The sequence below is a fragment of the Anas platyrhynchos genome, chromosome 1 (assembly GCF_047663525.1).
Source record: "Anas platyrhynchos isolate ZD024472 breed Pekin duck chromosome 1, IASCAAS_PekinDuck_T2T, whole genome shotgun sequence".
Taxonomy (NCBI): Eukaryota; Metazoa; Chordata; class Aves; order Anseriformes; family Anatidae; genus Anas; species Anas platyrhynchos.
This window is the reverse complement of record NC_092587.1, coordinates 204,145,843-204,158,647: the sequence shown is the minus strand read 5'-3', so window position 1 is coordinate 204,158,647 and position 12,805 is coordinate 204,145,843. Positions and strand designations below refer to the sequence as shown.

General features: G+C 48.8%; 1 protein-coding gene across 5 annotated transcripts in view; it reads left to right on the top strand.

The window, feature by feature from the left end:
- Positions 1 to 12,805, top strand: part of MYO7A (myosin VIIA) — an 86,839-nt gene that overhangs the window by 53,027 nt on the left and 21,007 nt on the right. For 4 of the 5 annotated variants that reach the window (XM_038177874.2, XM_038177871.2, XM_038177870.2 and 1 more), the window contains 11 exons: positions 2,315 to 2,473; positions 2,758 to 2,850; positions 4,567 to 4,661; positions 6,127 to 6,211; positions 7,135 to 7,353; positions 7,512 to 7,619; positions 8,188 to 8,397; positions 9,017 to 9,220; positions 10,026 to 10,202; positions 10,792 to 10,881; positions 12,150 to 12,277. In XM_038177874.2, coding sequence (XP_038033802.2) covers positions 2,315 to 2,473; positions 2,758 to 2,850; positions 4,567 to 4,661; positions 6,127 to 6,211; positions 7,135 to 7,353; positions 7,512 to 7,619; positions 8,188 to 8,397; positions 9,017 to 9,220; positions 10,026 to 10,202; positions 10,792 to 10,881; positions 12,150 to 12,277 — 1,568 coding nt within the window. Of the gene's footprint in view, positions 1 to 2,314; positions 2,474 to 2,757; positions 2,851 to 4,566; positions 4,662 to 6,126; positions 6,212 to 7,134; positions 7,354 to 7,511; positions 7,620 to 8,187; positions 8,398 to 9,016; positions 9,221 to 10,025; positions 10,203 to 10,791; positions 10,882 to 10,967; positions 11,050 to 12,149; positions 12,278 to 12,805 lie in introns of those variants that run through there. The other variant, XM_072032903.1, reaches the window with a different exon arrangement.

The window sequence follows — 12,805 nt, the reverse complement described above, 5'->3', positions numbered from 1 at the left end:
TCTTGATAGGGATAATTTTGGGGGAGGAACGGCTTGATTTAATAATCTTTTCAGCTGCTTGTTTCTGTGAGTCATTTTGGCCATGCCTTTGTACTTCAGGAGTAATCTAGCCAGAGGTGGAGTTTTATCTACAGTGAGATAGCAAAGCTCAAACGAGTGGAAAAATAGAAGCACAAAATATCAAATTTCAGAGCTGTTGCATACAAGCAGTGTTCACTTGAAACTTATTTTTGCCATTCGGTGAACCTAACACAGCATGGGGTGAAAAGATTGGTGGCTCTCCGGGCAGTTTACTGTCTTCTTATCCTGCTTTTGGTGAAAATTAAAAGGTTGTTAATAGCAAATTAAAGGAAGACTTTGGATTAATATGAAACAATACATCTGAGCTGAGATTATCATCTGAGCTGAGATCAAACCAAAGCTTTGCTTTAGCGCATGGGTGATGTTGAAAAATAGCTGCACGTCCTGAGCTGACATTAACAAATTATTCCTGATGCCCCAACTCCGAGCTGCTTTTACACCTGGATGTTTGGGATTCAGTCAGGCATTTTTCATCCTTCGTAGTAAATCTGGATTTGACCAGCTCTTACAAGCTCTAAACTAGAATATTCTGTTCACCCCATTTATTTACAAGACATTTAGTGGGATAAAAAACAGCTAGAAGCTTGAAAGAATCAGACAAAGAGAAATTAATCTCCCCGTTAAAGCAATGAGGGGATGAGTGAACACTGCATAAGGGGCTGTAGTGCTACAAGATACAAAATGTGTTTTTTTGCTAAATTTCTTTTTGGCTTGGTTTCGTAAAACAAAGGAAAAACGGGACACAGAGCTCTGCAGGGCGATTGCAAAAGAAAACTTTTTCTGGGAGTTCATTTTCTGTCCGAGGCTATGAAGGAAAGCGTACTGATAGTGATAGGAAATGGTATAGTGGGAAGTGAAAGGTCAGTGGAAAGTCCTGACTGTTTGTTACTCTCTGTTATTCTAAAACTTTTGCTTCCTTCTAAAATGTACTTTGGGAAAAAAAAAAATAAAATTGTTTGTATTGGGAGCTTGTTTGCAAGCCCACAAACGTGGTACAGGGAGAGAGGAACGCACAGCACCTGCCTCTTGTTAGAAATGGCTCAGTATTCAAAATAGGATTAAATAAAATCCTAAATAATAATGCACCTCTCCAGCCCCCAGTACCACGTTAGTCAAGGACAGCTTGAGTCCAAATCCAGATGATGATGCCTTCTGCCTTTTTCTCCCTCATCTGTTGTCTTCTGGGATCAGGATCTGTCTCACTTCACTCCAGCCCTCTCAAAGAGGCTGCTATGACCTCCTCCAAAAACTGCCTTCAGGACTGGGAACTTAGATGATGTATTTTAGATGCTCATATCTGCATGTGCTCATACTTTAGACAGCTGAAGAGAGGGCCTTTATTTTGCTTTTATTTTACACTTGGGTTGAACTCTGTTCTGATGCTTCCAGCAGACAACATCAAGCTGCAAGAGGGTGTCTCAGGGGCTCCAGGATCCTCCCCAATGCACTGATGCACCAAGCCACCAGCAGGGATTTTTCTGAGCCTCCCTTTGCTTCAGCAGCATCCCTAATTCTCCTCCCTGAGGTGCCCCAAGCAAAGGAGAGCAGCCAGGTTCATTAGCAAACATCTGCAAGGACTGCATTGCTTTGCAACTGCCCACTGATTCTCAGGAGCAGCCATGGGCACTGCTCTGAGATTTGTCCCTTCCCTAAAACCCTCTGCTGGTCTCTGGTCTGATCTATTCATTTTTACCTTCTTGGATGTCTTCCTAGACAAGGAGTGGTTTAAAGATACCAGGCTGAGCTCAGGGTTCAGGCATCCACAAGGCTGCACTCTTCTTCTGTGTGACTTTGGGGAGCCACATATCCTAATTCAAAGGGTGTAGGCACCCTTTTGGTGTCTGAGCCTTTACTCATCTGGTCCTTGGCTTCCTCAGCCTTCAAAATGGCATTGCCCTGCCTGCTGTGATCACACCGGTAAAGCTCGGAGCTGCCAGCAGAATTCAGTGACCATGAGTAGTCACGATGAGGGTGACTATGGTGTGGTCTCAGTTCCCCAAGGTGATGTTCTCTCTGTCCCTTTTGTAGCGCGTAGGACACATCAAGTTCTGCAAAATGGAATTAAAGAAAAGCAGAAAATATTCTAGGATCAGGTCCATAACAGCCAAGGCTCCTCTAGTCCTGGGTTTGGGTGGGTGCATGACTTCAATGCACTACACAGCTCCTATGGCCAATCCTGGCCAAGACGTGCAATCACAGAAAGCACCAGTAATAAGTCCTGTAACTTCCCCAGCTGTTCGATCGGGAACTGTGTGTCCGGCAGCTGAGGTACTCGGGGATGATGGAGACCATCCGGATCCGCCGGGCTGGCTACCCCATCCGCTACACGTTTGTGGAGTTCGTGGACCGGTACCGGGTGCTCATGCCCGGTGTGAAGCCAGCATACAAGCAAGTGAGTACCTTTTTCCATTGCAAACACTCTCTTCTGGTATGTCTTGAGGCATTTATGGGGAATCTCCAGATGCTGTGGTGGTGCTCTGGGCTTTCCAAGTGGAGGAAAAATCGTAGGGACAGGCAGCTGAGTAGTAAGGGATATTCAGCCCATCCCTCTCACTTATTTTAAATGTGGTAAGAAGCTTATTAACAGAAAACTGCTGGAAATGAGACCAGAAAGGGCCACCACTGAGCAGCAGGGGTGAGGCTGGTCCTGGTGAACACCACCTTGCTTCCCACCAGGGCGACCTGCGCGGGACATGCCAGCGCATTGCTGAAGCGGTGCTTGGGAAGGACGATGACTGGCAGATCGGCAAGACAAAGATATTCCTGAAGGTATGGGCTCTCCGCGTCCCCCCTGCCATCTGGGATTTTTACCCATGAAGGGGTCTCCTAGCATCCCCTTTCCATCACAAGATGTGTCCCTTACCCGTGGTCTCTGTCCTGGCCTGGCAGTCGGCAGAAACTGAGCCAAGGCAGGATATTTGGGGCCAGTGTAGGAAGCAGTGGGCAGGAGGAAGTCCTGACACTCTGCCAGTGCTGATGCACGCGTGGAGCAGAAATAGTCACGTTCAACACATAGCCTTTTCCCTCCTGGGCTGTGACGCACTGTCTCATCTCCTGCCTTCACCCAAAAGGCACAGCAGAGGGAGAGAGGCCCACACAGAGCCCTGTAAAGGGAGGGACTGAGAGCACAACAGACTCACTTCAGTTTTGCTATGTCCTTGCACAATACAAGACATGCCTACAGCTTCCCTCTCTGCATCAGTTTGGCTATCATGGAGCAGCCCAGCATTTCAGGTCTCCGTGAGATGAGAGTAGCCACTTCCCATTCACACTCCTTGCTCCTTACAAACCCATTCTTGCATTGCCCCTGGGAGAGGAGGCTGAGCTGGCCAGGAACCAGGATGGAAACAAAACTTTCGGTCAAAAATCTCAGCAGAAAACCGTGGTGGCTTATATCTAAATAACCCCCCCAACCCATCTCCAGCACGAACACCCTCATCCCTTCCCTGGAAGCTGTTCCTACTAGTCGCTCTTTCCAGTGCTTGTTATCAAGATCTCACAGCTGTTAGGGCAGGAAATGGAGAAATTGGGAGGCCCTGAAGGGCAGCGTGAGGTCGAGCAAAGCAGGAAACATGCAGAGTTGCCTCCACTGCACCCAGCATGGCAGGGCTCAGCATGCCGCAGCCAGGAACGAAAGTGGAGTTTGGTGTGGGAGGAATCAAAAGAAAGCCGAGGCTGGTGCATCTGAAAGTTTCAGGGCAAGGAAATTCCATGTAATAAAGCCTTTTTGTCCTTGGGTGTGGAGGCATCGCAGCTTTTGCTGGAGGGAGCAAAAGGGTTTGTTTCCAAACCTCTCCTGTGCTCCTGGGAGTTGGTCCCATGGCTGAAAAGGCATTAGCAGGAAGCTTTGCATGGAAGACCAATGTAATTGGGATGTTTTGAAACTATAAAGCATTATGTATGTCTTCTTCCTGCTCTGGTTCACTTTGGAATGAAGACAGTGGATCTCTAGGATCTATATTAGGATTTCCCCAGAAAGTAGGTGGGGTATGTTTGGGGAGGAAAATGCCCCAAGAGTTTATTTTGGACACCTTCTCTGGGGAAGGGCCTCATAGCACCCTGCCAGCCACATCTAAATCAGAGAACCATAGAATCACCGAATGGTTTGGGCTGGAAGGAACCCTGACCAGGCCCTCAGTGCCCTCAGAGGGCAGAATTTCTTCCCAAGGCCTCCCCGAAGCCTCCCCCTTGCCAGGCTCCAGCCACTGCCCCTTGTCCTGTCCCCCCAGCTCTGACCAAGAGTCCCTCCCCAGCTTTCGTCTAGGCCCCATTTAAGTACTGGAATGCCTCTGTAAGGTCTCCCCAGGGCCTTCTCTTCCCCAGGCCCACCACCCCCAGGTCCCTCTCCTCAGGGCTGCTCTCCAGCCATCCTCTGTCCACCTGGGTTTGAGCTTGGGATTGCCCCAGCCATGCTGCAAGACCTTGCGCTTGCACCACCTCAAGTAGATGGAGATCTTCTGACATGGTTGTTGGTTCGTCCCTCAGGACCACCACGACATGCTGCTGGAGATTGAGAGGGACAAAGCCATCACAGACAAAGTCATCCTCATCCAGAAGGTCGTGCGCGGGTTCAAAGACAGGTATGTGTGAGCCCTGCTGGCACCTGGAGGTGGGCTTACAAGCAGCTTTTGAGGGAAATGTTGCTCCCTCCATGCCTGTCCAATCTGCCCTGCCTTCAGCTGGCAAGAGGGGACTTGGCACTCAGCTGCAGCAAGTATTGGAGGAAATTAGTAAAAGAAACCAGAAGAAAACATTATTAGTTGCCTCAAATACAGACAGAATAGGACCTTCTCTCCCTATCCAGTGTTGACTTCAAGGGAACTGATGCTTGCTACATCAACATAGTAGTGGGACTCTGCTGAAGGCAATGCTAAGCCTCCAGTCTTATGGGAACCCCACAAAGCTGTAATGGGGTTATCAGGTCCTCCGTAGTGACTAACAGCTTTCTCCACAAAGCCAAAGAAGCCTTCTACAAGCTCCCTCTGTACACTGATTGCCACAGACCTGGGAGGAGAGCAAGTAGATGGACCATTGGAAGCTCGTTGCACAGCTGTGGAGGGCAAGGAGGAGCCACAGCCACGTCCAAGCTTCATGCACAGACAAGAGACAGGAACACCTCTTGGGGCTTTGTGCTCTTTGTCTGAGCACAAAGGCTGGGCCTTAGGTTTTGAGGAAAAGTCACGTGCCAAATAACTCTGAGAAGCCTTGTCACCTTATAGAATCATAGATTCACTGAATGGTTTGGGTTGGAAGGGACCTTAAAGCCCTTCTAATTTCACCCCCTGCCGTGGTCAGGGCCCCCAGCCCCATCCAGCCTGGCCTTGGGCACTGTCAGGGCTGGGGCACCCCCAGCTCCTCTAGGCAGCATGGGCCAGGGCCTCAGCACCCTCAGAGGGCAGAATTTCTTCCTTATCTCCAATCTAAACCTGCCCTCTTTCTGTTTAAAACCACTCCCTCACTATACTCCCTGATAAAGAGTCTCTCCCCATCTTTCTTTTAGGCCCCCTTTAGGTACCAGAAGGCTGCTGTAAGACCTTCCCATGGTAATCCTACAGAGACCTCCAAGACCTCCTGATGCTTTTGTCCCCAGGGTGTCTAAGCACAGGACCAGAACAGTCTAAGCAGTACACAGGGAGCAGTCGAGGGTAGCAGGGTGGTGTTGCTGGAGTTTGCTCTTGATAGTTTAGATCATTAGATCATTTATATCCATTTGCAGGTGGCTGGGATTGAAGCACGGAGAGCAGGCAGTGAGGAAATTTCAGAGGAAAGAGGAGGTTGCAAGGGAGGGAAGACAGGGACTGTTTCCAACATCTCCTGCTCTGCCCACTCCCATGTATGAGCCTGTGGAGATCTATCAGAGAGAGCCTCCACAGACCTTCCTGTAAAGGCAAAGAATGTTGGGGAGGAGATATTTTCAGGCCAAAAATGCAGTTTACTTCACCTAGTTGCTCAATTTCAAGTCAAAAGAATGAGACCCTGGAGATGATAACTTGGAGATGGTAACTGTCCAAACCACAGACACGAGTGATGAAAATGCCTTTTCAGGTCCAATTTCCTGAAAGTGAGAAATTCAGCCCTGATGATTCAGAGATACTGGCGTGGACATAACTGCAGGAAGAACTACGGTGCTGTAAGTATACGGGTGCTTCCTCACACCTGTAGCTTCTTTCAGGTGGGATCTAAATTAGATTTTTCTGGCTCAATCTGCCCCACTGGGTTGAGGGAATGTTTAGGTTGGCAAAATGAAAGGAATTGTGCTTTTGATGCTTTGCCTTCATATTGAAGAGAGCACCTAACCACCTTCTCACTGTCATTTCTCCCCATAAGTTAGATGTCTATTATATCAAATGGGCACTTGGGGTTTTAAAATCTTCCTCCAGTTTCCAGGTGACTGAAAATTCAAAAGCAGTTTCCTCTAAAAATCAGACTCCACCTCCAGGTGTGACCACATCTGCAGTCAGGGCTTTCTCCTGGCCTCTCCTCAACCCAATCCATTGTCCTCTTGTCTTGCTGTCCTAGCTGGCTCTGACCTGACAGTGGGTCCCTGGGGAAGCGTGCTGGGGTCCAAAGTGTTCAATATCATCCTCAGAGACAGCAACATGATAGGAATAACCATTTCTAGACTGCTCAGGGTACTGCCTTCTTCCACAAAAGAGGTCCTTGGCAGGAGGTCTACAGGAGCAGTGACTACCAGGGGAGCCCACAGGAGGTGCTGGAACTCCATGAGAACAGCCTCCTGGCTTGTAGCTACGTTGGTATGAGGAACCAGACCTCCTGAAGCTTCTTAAAGGGAGAAACATCAGTGGGGAAGAAAGGGAGAAACTCAGTGGGGAAGAAACTCCCTTCATCCTCCCTCAGCTTTGAATCCGTGCAGCAGCTAAAGGGCTTCATTTCTCCACCTTCTTGGAGAACTTCCCTCCCGAAGGCTTGTCCCAGAGGGAGCTGATTTCTTGTTTACATCCACACAAGAAGGAGATTAGCGAGGGAAACCTGCTCAGGGTGGACAAGCCCATGGGCTGTGGTGGGGTGGTTTCAACCTTCTCCCTTTTTCAGATGCGGATCGGCTTCCTGAGACTGCAGGCCCTCTACCGATCCCGCAAGCTCCACAAGCAGTACCACATGGCCCGCCGGCGCATCATCGAGTTTCAGGCCCGCTGCAGGGGCTACCTGGTCCGCAGGGCTTTCCGACACCGCCTCTGGGCTGTCCTCACCGTCCAGGCCTATGCCCGTGGCATGATCGCCCGAAGGCTCTACAAGCGCCTCCGAGGAGAGGTGAGTATTGAGGAGGAGAAGATGGCTATGAAATGGACGTGGGGACAGGGGAGACAGCTCCTGCATCGCGTTCTTGTGAGGTTGGTGTTTAAAAAGCACCAAAAAAAAAATCCAAAAATCAGGAAATATTGAGAAGGGCTCCTGTGTTTATTCACCAGTATCATCGGCGCCTGGAAGCAGAGAAACTTCGGCTGGCGGAAGAGGAACGGCTCCGAAAGGAGATGAGTGCCAAGAAAGCCAAGGAGGAAGCAGAAAAGAAACACCAAGTACGCCAGGACTGCTCTCTTTCTGAGGCTCTGTGTCACCATTTTCCAGGGCTTGGGTTTGTTCTGTTGAGGAGGAATGCCAAAAATATCTGAGACATTTCTGGCCTGCTTGACCTATTTGTGTTTAATTCTCTAAAGACCTTTGTGTTCTAACTAGACTGAAGCTGCTCCAGAATTTCTGATCTGCTGCACAGGAATGTCAGAGATTATGGTTATTATTTGCTTCCTTTTGGTCTTGTATGAAGGCTGAGGGGGGAGCTGGCCCACTGTGTAGATAATGTGTGTGTGTGCACGCACATAGGTAGATGTATAAAAAGAAAAATTAAGGTGAGTGGAGTCTCTGTGCATGGACCAGAGACTCTAAACAGGCACTAAGGAAGGCGAAAACCCTACTGCTTTGTCCCGCAGTTAGGAAGCTGAGGCATAGACATGCTACTGGTTTGCTCCAAGCCACATTCCTGGCATAGTGCCCCAAGTACCAGGCACTTTGCCTTGCAAATCCAGGCCCTGCAGAATTCAGAGCTGGCTCTTTGGAGGCAGTTCAGTCATTGCATGTGTCCCCCTCCAGGTACGCCTGGCCCAGCTGGCCCGTGAAGATGCAGAGAGAGAAGTAAAGGAAAAGGAGGAAGCACGTCGGAAGAAAGAGCTTTTAGAAAAAATGGAGAAAGCTCGCAACGAGCCAGTGAATGACTCGGATATGGTGGACAAAATGTTTGGATTCCTAGGGACGACCTCCTCCCTGCCTGGCCAGGAGGGGCAGGCACCCAACGGCTTCGAGGTACTGCAGACATACACAAGCCTGGCTATAACATGAAAGGCTTTAGGAATACATGGATTGTATTCAGGAGTTGGACTTGATGATCCTTATGGGTCCCTTCCAACTCAGGATATTCTATCTATGATTCTGTGATTATATCAGGGTAGAATGAGGCAATCCAAAAGGGGATTTCTGAAGGCTTCCTTCAAGAATTCCTTCCTTTTTCATGTCTCTAGAAGTTTGCCATGCTGTGATTGGGGCAGACATGCAGTCTGCAGGCTTTCCTCAGGGCTGCTGTGTGGAAGGGAGCAGTATTGCTGTAAAATCATTGAGGAGCTGTGGCCTCTGAGATGTTCTCCCTTGTGGTTCATCACATTTAGCTCTTGGACACCTTTTACTCAAGTTGGGAGTGGGGGCCACGCTTAATGCTTCTCCTACTGATCTGGACACACTGGAGGGCAAAGGCATGTTCCACAGGATTCAGGCTTTGTTTGAGCTCCATAGTAACATTTCTTGGTTTCCCCCCTGCTGGCTTTTCCTTTTGGGGTGGAAATCAGATAGGCAGACAAGTCAGAAGGAAGGGGAAAGTTGCTCAGCATCCAAAGCCATGCTGAGCACCTGACATGTCCTTTCCCACCAGGATCTTGAGCGAGCCCAGAAGGAACTGGAGGAAGAAGACCTCGATGCAGCATTGCCTCTCCCCGAGGAAGAGGAGGAAGATCTTTCAGAGTACAAATTTGCCAAGTTTGCCGCCACATATTTCCAGGGCACGACAACACACACCTACATTCGCCGGCCTCTCAAGCAGCCTCTCCTGTACCACGAGGATGAAGGAGACCAGTTGGTGAGGCAGGGGATGAAAATCCTTGAGCAGGGTGGGTTGGAGGAAGCCTGGGGAGCTCTTCACCCAAAGGGCACCAGTTTGCCTTTGGGATACGTTGATGTGGTTCAGTGGAGAGCACAGCCCCCATCACGTGTCATTAAACACTGTCCCACCAGCATGCTTTGAAACAACACAGCAAGCATTAGAGGGACCTAGTGGTGAGTCCTTCTCTGTACCTTGATATTTGTGTTAAAAAAATTAATAAAGTGCTCTGGGCTTAGGGCATGGATGATGCAAATTGTTACGCTAGTGCAGCTGTTATTTGGCAGCTGCAAAAGTTGTTTCCTACCTCTCCAGGTGCACCAGTGCAGAGCTAGCAGAGAATAAAGGATTGTCCTATAACCAGAAGTACAAGGGCAGAAGTGCACTGAGCCCACACGGCTGTAATGAACATTACACTGGCCGTGAATTTGCCTTCTCTATGGTTCTCCTTTTCTTCAGTGGGTTAGGAGTTTTCAGTCGCTGCTTCTCTGTAAGGGTGACAGCTCCTAGCCAAGAAACAAGCCCCTTGTAGGTTCCACAAGCACACTCATGATGGCATGAACACATAAGCCTGAACTTGTGATCCTGGCCACCAGCCTTCCCAGCTGTTGCTCGCTCAGATGAGGAACGTGTTGCAGGCAGAATTGTTGTGTGGGGTGCAGGAAAGTGTTTTGTCTCCGTACAGGGAAACCACAGTGGTGATCCTGATGGATTCAGCATGGCTTGACCACCCCCTCCACTGCTCTGCTGTGAGCTGGTGGGGTTACAGTTTATTTTCCAACAGGCAGCACTTGCTGTGTGGATCACTATCCTCCGTTTCATGGGAGATCTCCCTGAGCCGAAATATCATACAGCCATGAGTGATGGTGGTGAGAAGATACCAGTGATGACAAAAATCTATGAGACTCTTGGGAAGAAGACCTATAAGAAAGAACTGCAGGCTCTGCAGGGAGAAGGAGAGGTAAATGATATGTCTGTAAGAGATTGTATTTGTATATTGGAAAGAGTTGGAAGAAATGACTTGCAGCTGTGCTGCAGCCAATCTGTTTTTTAATTTCCTCTGCAATTGTGCTACAAAGGGAGAATTGTCTGTGTGTCAGGTGTTGATCCTACACCTTCTTCACACAGATAACTGGATGTCCCCCAACAATACAGCTGGGGAGGTGCCTTGCTGTCTTTCATGGGGCTTTGATCTCCCTTCTCCTCCCCAATGGGCAGAGAAGTACATCGGGGGAGTGCAGTGTCCTGTATCAGTCCCTCTTTTGGGGTTTTTGTGTTGATCTGCTCTATTATTTAAATTTCATTTATTATTTAAATTTAAATTATTTAAATTTATTTATTATTTAAATTAAAAATGTGCCCTTGATCTTGGAGAAGGAAGTCAAGAGTTGCCAGAAGATTAAGCTGTGGAAATCCAAAAAAATAAAAATAAAAGTCCCTGTTGCATCCTCAGTGCATTCTGGGGTGTCTTTGGAGGACTTCATCTTAGGACTTAACTCGGCAGGGCTCTGCATCTCACCACATTTCACTCCATGCCTCTTGCTTTGCAGAGTACTCACATTGATGGGCACAAGAAGAACAGTGTGCGGCACAAACTGGTCTCCCTAACCCTCAAGAAGAAATCCAAACTGACGGAGGAGGTGAGAGGAGACGCTTGGCCGCCTGGCAGCACAAGTGCCGTTGGATTGTCTGCAGCCCTCTCTGACTCTCTTCTGCTTTTCCCTAGACAACATAGAACCAGCCCTCCTCTGGGTTTGGCGCTACCTGTCTCTCTGCCTGAAAGATTTAAGGAGTGTTTAAGGGGAAAGGTTGGCTTCCCATGTCTCCTTGAGTCTGCACCTCGCGCCGGCCTCCCCTCGGCTCCCGTTCTCCATCCATCCAGCACCTCCCCTCCCCTCTCTCACAGCCCTCCATCCAGCTGCCGATACCTCTCACCACTTGTGATGGTCTGAATGTTACCCCTGCTTTTAGTTTCCTGCCCTCCTCTGGGGTGTAGGTAGCAGAGGTGGGGTATCCAAAAGCGCTCACCCGCACTCTGCCTCTGCCTTCTTCAGTGCAAATTTCCCTATGGGAGCAGTTAGTCCAAGCTGAGAGCTTTAGAAAATACCACCCCAAAAGACTGAGGAGCAAAAAATCCTTTGGACAGGGGTAAGAGCAAGGCAAAGATGTGAATTCAGCCTTCTTTTAGACACTGCCATGTGTCCACTTCCAGAGCAGGCACCATCTCACCTGGCTGTAGCTGCTTGACAGCATGAAGGTCTCTCTGAGGTAGTCACCCTCCTTCCCTTTAGAGTCAGTGGAGAGAAACAGAAGCCAATCCATCTTATCCTAATGTGGCTCTGAATGCACTCCAGAATTTCTCATCTCTCCCCAGTGGCCCTAAATGAAGAATGGGTTGACTAGCTGAGACAGAGAGCTGGTAGGTGGATGAATGCCAACCCTGTCTGCACAAAAAGCACCATGCTTATGTGCTCTTGGCTGCATCATTAGCATGGGGAGGGGGTCCATTTTGTTAGTGTTTTAAGATTTTTTTTTAATAAGATGGAGTTGAAAGGACAGGCCATCCTTGGCAATAAGCTGGGGTTGTTCCAATGACCCTTGGTGGCCCTCTCCCAACTGTGGGTCCAGGCCAGTGCTGAATTACAAGGGTACCACTGTAGAAAACCCAAGCAGAGACGAAGCAGGGGGGAGTGTGACTAGGCAGAACCATTTTCAGCTTCACCAGAATGCAATTAAAGCCAACAAAGCCACAACCTCCCATCACTGGTAACGTGCTAGACTGAAGAACTTCTGAGACCCTTCCTGGCAGGTGGAGGAGTCCTCCTGGGGGAGCACACCACACCTGGGGTGGGGTGGGGGGCCGTAGCAGCTGGCTGTACTAAACGAGAGCAATGTGTCTGGTTGGCAGGTGACAAAGAGACTTCATGACGGGGAGTCCACCCTCCAAGGTAATAGCATGCTCGAAGACCGGCCCACCTCCAACCTGGAGAAGCTCCATTTCATTATTGGTAATGGCATCCTCAGGCCAGCATTAAGGTTAGAAATCAGGACAAAGGCATAAACATGCCGTTTGTTTCGTTCCTTCTTCATTGAGCTATCCTCGTCCAATTGATGTTGATGGTGTGTGCAGCTCTGCAAAGCTCTCATTTTCCTGGTTGTGTTGTATGACGTGGGCTGGGCTGGGTCACGTTCCTTAGTGTTCATCTCAGGCCTGATTAAAAGACCACACAGAGGGATTCAAAGGCTTCTGAAAGTGCTAGTAGCTGCTGGATTGGTTTATTAAGGCTCACTCTTGCTGTTCACCACCCTTTGTTTTCAGTTTCACCATTTAGACCTCTTTTGTTCCTATGAATATTTTAATGGCACAGAAGTGAAAAACTCAAATTTATTCCAGTTGTTAAATTGAGCATTCGAAAATTAACAAGTACCAAATTAAGGATGACTGCATATCTTTAGTTTAGCCTATTTATGTGTTTGTGTTGTAATGCAATCCATTTCATTTCTTCCTCCCACTTCACCAGGAAGCTGTACATTTCTCCATAAAATCTGCTCTGCAGACAGTCC